This window comes from Stegastes partitus, unplaced genomic scaffold, assembly GCF_000690725.1.
Source record: "Stegastes partitus isolate 25-593 unplaced genomic scaffold, Stegastes_partitus-1.0.2 Scaffold655, whole genome shotgun sequence".
Taxonomy (NCBI): Eukaryota; Metazoa; Chordata; class Actinopteri; family Pomacentridae; genus Stegastes; species Stegastes partitus.
Genome location: NW_007578386.1, coordinates 213,022 through 222,651, shown reverse-complemented (window position 1 = coordinate 222,651; position 9,630 = coordinate 213,022). Strand labels below are relative to the sequence as shown.

The 9,630-nt window shown below is 42.0% G+C and overlaps 1 protein-coding gene across 1 annotated transcript in view; it reads right to left on the bottom strand.

Annotated features, from left to right (window-relative positions):
- Positions 1-279: 279 nt before the first annotated feature.
- kcnk4b (potassium channel, subfamily K, member 4b) overlaps positions 280-9,630 on the bottom strand; it is a 13,167-nt gene continuing 3,816 nt past the window's right edge. Inside the window, exons 3-7 of the mRNA XM_008290095.1 lie at positions 4,214-4,328; positions 3,958-4,118; positions 3,686-3,872; positions 1,535-1,677; positions 280-1,451 (exon numbers count right to left, since the gene is read on the bottom strand). Of these exons, the coding sequence (XP_008288317.1) occupies positions 867-1,451; positions 1,535-1,677; positions 3,686-3,872; positions 3,958-4,118; positions 4,214-4,328 (1,191 nt within the window). The 3' untranslated portion in view covers positions 280-866. The remainder of the gene's footprint in view (positions 1,452-1,534; positions 1,678-3,685; positions 3,873-3,957; positions 4,119-4,213; positions 4,329-9,630) is intronic.

The following is a 9,630-nucleotide window of genomic DNA, read 5'->3' as shown; positions in this document are numbered from 1 at the left end:
CTTATAACTGGATTGTTGAAAGCGGAAATATGACAGAAAATGAGGAAGAGAGAGAGAAAGATGAAGCATGATGCAAGGTTGTTTAGTTGCTAGATCCTCGTTTTCAGTGACTGTTGTGAAGAAACATTATTAACTTCAGATATATGTGAGCTTCTCCCAGTTGTGTTGGAAATATGAGCTGCTTTTCATGTCTGAAAGCTGAAGATGTGTCGCTCTCAGTGCACCAGAGAGGCGGTATTTCTACAATTCAGTAACAAAATGCTTCTAAGGCACAGTGCGGATTTAATTTTAAAAAATCTTTATTACATATATGCAATGCAGTAGGATTAATGCACCTGGCCGTCAAAAATGCAACTATTATGGTGGTATACAGGGTTTAAAAAAATCTTTTGTTACATACCAAAAAGAGCATGTTTAGTACCCGTGTAGTTGTTGGCAGGATTCGGGAGTGACTGTCTCAGACCAGAGAAACTTCTCCTCAACATGCCCTCCAAGTTTCTGACCACATGGGTTTTGGCTGCAGTGTTTGGATTAGTAAAAAGCGTGTGTACTCGTTTGGACAGAGTGGTAGTGCAATTCAGTCGTGGCCCAGTAGAGAGCAGTAACTCCTCACAAAGTAAAGGGAAACACTTGGCAGAACAATCACTTCATCATCTTTGATTGAGGCATACAAACTCACATGCTAAGAGCATTAAATGCAAACCACAAGTGGCTAAGGCTTCAGCATTTCATCTTCAGTGTCTGCGAGTAAGCAGTGTATATACACAAAGAAGCTGCCAGAGTGAGAGCTCCTCTGTCAACAATACTCCAAACACCTCATATCTCTCCAGCTGATCCTTGTGTAAGCAGCGCGGTCGGCTTCCACGTTAAGGCTTCAGTGGTAGATCCAGAACAGGCTTTGGGTTTCCGTTCGGCTGCTTCTTGTTTCCGTTGGAGCCGTTGATTTTGGGGCTTCTCTGCGGAACAGGCCTTCTGTGGCGTCTCCTCCTCGGTGGACGAGGTTTGGGTTGCGTCGGATGCAGCAGGGGATCCAAATGTACTTTCCCGCTCTGAGCGTCTGAGGACTCGTCGATAAACGCAAGATTTTCTCCAAAGTAGTCCAGAGGCTGGGACAGGTGGGGGTCTGGAGGAGCCTCCTCCTTTTCAGGCTCTGCGGGTTTTTCTTCAGGCACTCGCTCCGTCTGAGTGGCCTGAGAGTCTGTTTCTGATCCGGAACCTGACTCGTTGGAGGAGGAGGAGGAAGAGGAGTAAGATCCTGATTCCGTGTGACTCTCTTGCTGCTCTTCTTTCCCTTCAGGCGCCCCGTTAGCAGACGCGCTGTGACTGTGGCTGTGAGGGCCGTGGCGGCGCTTTCGCCGGCGTCGTTTGAAGGGGTCGTCGATTTTTCCTGGAATGCGAAAGTCCACCGACATGTTCTGAATGTTCCTGGCGTGGGCTCGCAGCTCCTCCATCTGAAAGAAGAGGATGAAGCCAGAGGTGATGGCGAGGAAGTGGTGCAGACATGATACATCAGACATAAGAGCACAGAACTTACCTCAGCTCTGGTCTTCTTAGACAGAACCCGGAGCCAGTTACCAATCATAGTCAGGATGGATGCAAAGTATGCAAGACCCAGCAGGATCCAGAACCACACCAAAGGCTTGTACCAGTGGTCGCTCCCTGCGTAGCCAGAATCCCCTTCAGCACAAACACACAGCAGCAGTGGATTAAAGCAACACATCTGTCCGTCCTTTACTATGGAGTAAATAAACAGCTAAGATAAGAGACACCATATAGCAGATGAGCTGATCAATAATTCATCTCTCACAAGAAAATCATCATGAATAATTAATGGCATTGTCCGTGCTAAGTGAACTTACTGCATTACGACTGACAGCTGTATTTATGGATGACTAATTAAGTTAGTCTAGCTACTTATCTGCCGATCAATAAATTCAACAAGAAAGTGGAAATGTGAAAAAGCGAGTGATACAAACAAATGACACTGAAACTACGAGTTCATTTCAGCAAAGAGCAGTCGTGTATTGATTGTTATATTAAAACACGACTCCTGATAGAAAGCAGTCGGCAGGGTCTTCCTAAAAAAGAAACCCTCTTTAGTGTGGATGCATGGGTTCCCTCCGGTCCGAAAAGGTGCCACTGTGGTTAACCTCGCGTCCCCTCTGGTGTGACCTCGGGCCAAAAATAAACCTCCTCTGCATGCAGAAACGGTGACGGCTGAATTAGTTATTTGGGGACTCGAGGAAAACCCAGGCTTCTGTTGCTGCCGGTGTTCCTCTGACGTAGTGTACGTTAGATTCGTCTGTTTTACTGCTTTGGATACAGAAAAATACACAATATATGACTAGATTACATGATGCAACATTATTAAGTAATTAGCAAAACCATTTAGAAATTTGTTTAAATAAGTTGCAGCATTCAATTGAGTCAATTTTGTCAATAATTATTATTGAGTAATATAATTATTCGCCTGTGTTGCTGCCACATAGTAGGCGACTTCTGATACTTTTTCTGATAATACCTCAGCAAAAGCATGATGTTTGCTTACTTAGAAGAGATTTTATTAATGGTATCTTGCAGTATTGTCAGCCAAAAGGAGCTAACAGTGCTCAAATTATTATTTTTTTGTATGTATGTGTGTGTTTTGTTTTTTTCACAAGTGAAAACAGGGATGTCAAGCTAATGCAGCAGGGACACTATGTTTATATGATGCTGCTCCTGAGAGAGTTTTGGGATTAAATCTAGAGGCTGCAAACTATTACAGGAGCATTTCTTGGTATATTTGATTAAAGTCTTCCCAACAGCAGTCAGAAATCCAGCACTCTGATAACAACAACAAAAAAAAAATCTGTTATCTGTGGCAGTAACGTGCACATAAAGACTTCATTCAATCGGTTTGCATGAAATAACTGGAAGTCCTATCTGTCCGTCTAATTTCGTACACATTACTAGCATGGAGATAGAGTTTATGGCAGACAACGTGCACCCACATGGTTCAGTTCCACCTAAATCTGCAGCATCTTGCACTGCTGCACAAAGCAACAGCAGCAGAAAACCCAAAAAGTTTGGATAAAGCGGGAGGTCAAATCCAAGTCGTTTCTACTCTGGCGACAGCTGCAGGAGTGAAAAGGCCTGAAGGGCGACACCATGCATGGCTGCTCCTTCTTTTTTGTTGTCTGGTTTGTTTTGTTTTGTGAGGGGATGGGTTATGGGGTTATAGTAAATAAAACATTATATTTTCAGCTTGAATGCATCGTGCTCCATCACCAGATCCACCAGATCTCTCTGTGGTGGATTAGTCCTCCCGCTGGACTCAGGCGTTGTGTCTCAGTGGCTGAGGAGGAAAACCTAAAGGTGGTTTCTTTCTACAGTCATGCATACTCTGGATTTAATGCTTTACTTTCCCAGTGTGCTGGGTCTGTGTTTGCAGAATGGCGCAATGCATTTAAGTTTGAACACCAGAGTTTTAGCAACAAGCATGCTTATATTCAAAGGGCTTTTACTATATAAAGGTATATAAATGAAAACATGTTAGAATGGGTATGAATTATTATTACTATTTTGAATCCGAACAGTTGAGTCCACCTCTGAGAAAAGGTTTTTCATTTCTACCCTTCTCTCTCAGGTTGTCTGTGCACACCTCTGGGAACTTTGTCAAGAAATGCAACGTATGTGGTTTGTATACCTGCAACGTAGTCCCCAAACCCCACCGTGGTCAAGGTGATCACCACAAAGTAGGCCGACTCCAGAAGGCTCCACTGCTCCACCTCTTGAAAAACCAGGATCGGCACGGCGACGAAGAGCAGGCAGCCAAGCAAGATGGACAGGACAGCTGAGATCACGCGCACGATGGTGGGGCTGACCCGCCATTTCTGGAACAACACAGCAGGATGTGACACATGCAGGAAAACACGACAATTAAACAAGACGTGCAAATCTCGGATTAAAGGGTCCGACCAGGAAGAGAGTCTCTATTTTGGCAACGGCTTTCCTCAGCCCGGTACCCAGATGGTCTCCGACTCCGGCGAGCAGGATGCCAAACATTGGGATTCCCACCAGGGCGTAAAAAATGCAGAACAGCTGCCCTCCTTCTGTCTTAGGGGAGATGTTTCCAAAACCTGGACATGTGGGGACATGAGGTGGAAGAGCAGGTGATTTCAAAACACAAACAGACGTCATCATGATTTGAAATGATGTTTTACTGGAAACCCACCGATGGTTGTGATGATGGTCCCTGAGAAAAAGAAGGCACTGGCCAGATCCCATTTGCTGACAAAGGTAGTGTTGCCCGTAGGATCCACGCCGACGCCGACGGCATCCACCACCTCCTGGAATGGGCCAGTGGAGAAGAGTTTACCGACCGGTTAAGATATTAAACACTTCAGCGATCGATATTTATGTGGACAGTAAAAACAGAGGTTGTTGATTTCAAATTGTGTGAGTGAGTTTATTTCTGGCGCGGTGCGGAAAATGCATTGTCACGATCAAAAGCAGGCGAGGCGGTGACTAAGACTGTGAAGGCTCCATTCTGTCCCAAGCATATCGAACCACTGCCAGCACAGATAATCTAATTCCCTGATCCGATTATCTGTTTTGTGTCGATTGGCGCTCCGAGGCATTCGTTAACTAATTTAAATCTGAGTATGATGAAGTTATGTATTAACGCGGTCTCCATAGACGTTATTGAATCCAATAAATTAGAAGTTTATGATTCTGGAGATCATGAACTTCTGCCTCCTCGTCTGCTGGACCGAAGCCTCCGAGCGCAGCATCTGTCCCGACGGATTTGGGAGATACTGAACTTCTAATGCTTTCCGATTGTGTTTGTGCATTAACCCTCTAAACCCCACGCAGTATGTGGGAGGTTGCTGTTTTTTTGTCTTGTCACATTTTTTTTCCAATACAAAGTCCTGCACTTCTATGAAAACAGCACAACCATGACCAGAAGACGACAGAACTTACAATGTTTTTGGTTTCAACACACTTACTATGCCGTAAATCATGAAAAAGAAAATAATTATTGAAAGAAAGATTATTCATTTCTCAAAAAAAAAAAAAAACATGTGCAGCATTTTTCCAACAGATGTTCCCGTTACCATAAAAAATAAAAAATAAAAAATAAAAATGTTGGTGTACATACTGTAGGTATTTTACTGCTAACATATTTACAACTCTACTCTGCATATCAGCTCTAGAAAGATATTTAGCGGCGCTGAATACCAACAACTCGCTCCTCTGTCGACCGTTTTTGAACAACGCTGCATTTGTCTTATTTTTTTATTTTCCTCGAGCCACTCACGGCTTCTCGGTTGAGCCTTGAGGCAGATTATTTCAGTTTGAATCTGGAGCAAGCAGTTTATTTTTTGATTATTTTTTAAAATAAACATGTAGAACAAAGACATTTTGATAAAATATTACGTTGTCAAGCTAATATTTGTCGGATTTTGATGACAAAACCGCACATCACGTATGATTATTTCACGGACTGCCGCACAGTTTCTAATGTGATAAATGAAGTAATACTGGCAATTTTAAAAAAAGACAATTTCATTGCTGGGTTTTAATATTCAGAGGGTTCATTGAAAGTTCCTAGTTAGTTTCAGCATGGTCAATAGTTTGGCTGTAACACATAAAACGTTGGATAACATAAACTGTGTGCATACTTATCTGCATTTTAGTAAATACAAGAAAACACTACAGTGAGGTTGTGCGTCTAAAATTGGTAGAAATATGATAATAGAAGCTATTTTCAATCCTTTGATGGCTCAAGTTAAACTAGAAGAATTCGGGGTCAAAGGGTTAAATTATGAGGTTAGTCATGAGCGCCTCAGTACCAGCTGGTGTACTCATGGTGATAATGCACATTACTGCACAGCCAAATAACCAAATCCCAATAAAACACACCAGCTCCACAGCAATATCTATCCACGTAAGTGTTTAATTCTGCACTTTTAGTACGCTACAGAGAGGAACTTCAAGTTTAATAAAGTGAAAATATACTGTTTTTGCTCGTGTGAAGAGAGAGTTGGTATTTCAATTAATCAATTGATATGTTTAGTCATTTTCAGAATTAAAATAAATTCAAAACAGATCATGGAAAAACAAGCACACCCGTACATTTCTCACACCTTAAAATTAGAACCACAGGTTCCAGATTAGGTGCCAACGATTGAAGCCTTCTTAGAGAACAGGAGGTGGAACTCTGACCTTGGTGACTGAAGACTGAATGAGGTACATCATGCTGAGATACAAGGAGCTCTCTTAGGCCTTCACAAGAAACAGTTTTGGATGTCAAAGTGTCTGACAAGGGATTTAATAAGATCTTCAAGTTATTTGCAACGAACCATTTTGCTGTAAATAGAACCAACTATATGTTTGTTCAGAACTGGGTAAGACGATCCAAATCCTGTTTTTAGTCTCTCCACATAAGTCAAAATATAATTCACAATTTTTTCCCCCCATTAACTCTGTTGACTTTTTAGGGCTACAGTTGCAACACAGATAAAAGAAAAGCCCCACAAGCGAGGCAGTTTTGCCTTTACACCAACCACCAGGAGTAGCTGTGCACCAAGTAAAAACTCTTCTCCAGATCCCCCAAGCAATGGGTCAAAAAGAACTTTCACAAATACATCAAAAAGCCATTTTCACATGACTGCAGTCGCTCATGAATGTTTCCTCAACATCAACCACATCCATAGCCGGTGGTAGAGCCGAACAAGATGTTCTCGTAAGTCTCGTGTGATGTGTGACATCTCTCATGACTCCAAGAACAGACTGTAGCAGGAAGGAACCGTGAATCTACTGAAGGTCTGTCGTAACGTCTGACATTAGTGAAGTGAAACCTGACCCACAATGGTGACTTGTTGCGCAGAACACCATCTGAAGAATGGCTTTGTAACAGCTGTCAGGTTCACTCATGAATAAGAAGACTAAGTGCGTTGCATTGTATTCCATGTGTTCGTGTTTTTATTAGAGAGCCGCAAGCACATTCAGACTATTCTTAACCTGTACCCTATTCTAGCTATCCTCAAATCACTGACTGTACACTGTAATAATGAGGTTTAACATTACATAATGGCATATTTTATTACACTACAGTGGTGCTGTTAGGTCTTCTCATCAATCACATGACTCACACCTCCTCGTCTGCCACCAGATTTAGCCAGTTAGCTTCTGTTAGCCAAAGCAGCAGCAGTGCAGTGCTAAAGTTATTGTACATTTAGCTGCGGCTGTAAAGAAAAAGGAACTAACGTCTTCTTATATTTATTTAGCGTAACAGGAACGTGCTTGCTGCCTGCCTAGCTGCCTGCACAAACCAACAGGTGGAAGCTAACAGCCAGGTTCCCTAACAGGCCCAGTTAGCCTGCTAGCTAGTAGCGTTAGCAGTCGTGGTATTAAAGTTAAAGCGGTTCAGTTAAAATATCAGTGTACAGTGTTTATTTACAGCTGAAACTCGCAGTTGGTTATTGTAGAATAAGTCTCCTGTAAATGTTGTTCTAGCTAGCAGGAGCTAACTGGCTAAATTTGGCTGTTAGCTGTTGAGCTTAAAAGATAAACACACAGGAATTATACTTGTGCAATCTTTAGTTTGACCTCAATATTGTTCAGTAATTCGACTGATTTAAGTATGTTATCTGTATTTTCATTATTTATTTTGAACCATATGTAGAGGAACTTTTGAACAAGCCAATAATACCATTTTAATGTCTGCCAACAATGCATGCTTTAGTGTATAGTATGAGTTTTTACAAGTCTGGACCACTTCACATTCAGCATAGTTGCAATGGAAATTCTACATTCTTTATTTTAGTTCTTTACTAAAATAATGGATGGATGGATGGATGGATGGATGGATGGATGGATGGATGGATGGATGGATGGATGGACATTAACCCTCTAGAGCCCGAGCAGTTTCTAGGTTGTTTTTTTGCTGTTGTCATATTGTTACTCACTGTCAGCCATTTTTATTTTTATTTTTTTTACTACAATATAAAGTCCTGCACCTCTACTGAAACACCACAACCAACGCTAACAGTATAGAGAACTCATAAATCATCACACAAAGAAAAAAGACAAAAATATAGTTTCTATATAACACCTGGAATCAACATGTACAACATTTTTCCAACCACAATACCGGAAAAAAATGGTGACTACACAGATTAGATATTTTACCACTGACACCTTTAATCTGTTTCTATACTCGTCTCTTGTCTGCTCAGTGTACACAGACTGCAGTTCAGCTGAAAAGTCGCCTGAATTTTTCATTTCAAAATACTTTTTTTAACGACGTCGATACTTTAACATGAAATATCCTGATTTTAAGCTTCGATTTGGTTGTTCCTGAATGGAACGTATGTCATAGATGAGTAGTTCAAGGACCAAAAAGAGGTGATTCTTTGTGTTTTAGCAGTTTCTGGCTCGGATTTTTTTTAAAAAGAAAAAAGAAAACATGCCTTTCACACCCACTGGTAGGTTCAGGGGTTCAAAGGGTTAATATTATATTTCACTTCTGGTGCTCGGCATGTTAATCCTTCGCATGTTTCAAATAACTGAGCGCTCTCAGATGTGAAAGTTTGTCTCTCATCCTCTTGTTTGTGCCAGGAAGCTGGTTTGACCCGGAGGCCTTGGAGGGCACAGGAGCAATATCTTGTTTCTTGAAGGTGTAAATCAGAGAGAGCCCAGTTTCATCGGAGGAGGAGACACAAATACTTCCGTGGGAGCCTTGTGCTGCCTCTTTAGTGGATAAAGCTCCTTCTAACAGTGAGGCAAGTCCAACAGAGAGGAACCACCCAACTTTTCTTCCTCTACTGGGAGGCGGTAATATATACAATAAGATTAAGTGTGAGTTTATATCTTTGCCTCTTGTCTGAGGAAGGTGCAAGTCATGTGTGCTTACTTTGGGGTTCAGATCCAGTGAAGTCAAGCAGCGTGGGTGAAGCTGTGTACGATGAGAAAGTTTTGCCAAATGCAGGTTGTCCAGGATGGTTCAGAACTACCCTTGCATGCATGCTTCAAGTGCAGGATCTCAATAAATATTCATTACACCAGGGAGCACAGTCACCCCACGATGCCCCCGACTAAAGCCAAACAGAGCGAATTTGCTTCCTGGAGGAACAAGCAGGACGATTAGGTCCACTACGTCTGCACTGTCTCACAGTTTTATTAAGTAGTGAGTAATTAGCCCCTTTTCTTTATATTTTGACCGTCCTTCAGTCTTGTTCAGCAAAAGCTCCAACAGCTGACTTGGGTCCAGCCTAAATTGTTTCCGTTCATTTGGCTGTTTGTGCTTTTTAATTAGGAGGCCTGCATCGGGCTGAACAATGAGCCAACGGTCCTTCTTCTTAGATTAAAACTATCTTGAAGTGAGAATGATCCAGTCTTACCCATAAGAGTGTGTCTATTCCTATCTTTGTGCCTCTGTGACGAAGAGATGGTGACTATATTTCACATTTGTCCTGAATCGATGACACTAATCTTGGCTGCCCACCTCGAAGCTCTGCTAATCGTATAGATCTTCTGTTCTGCTTCGTTGAACATCTGTGGAAAGCATTGAGGATTTGTGGCCTCTTTGCAGCAACATTTGGAGCTTCGTTTGCTGGCATGGCGACAACTTTATGCTTTATGTTC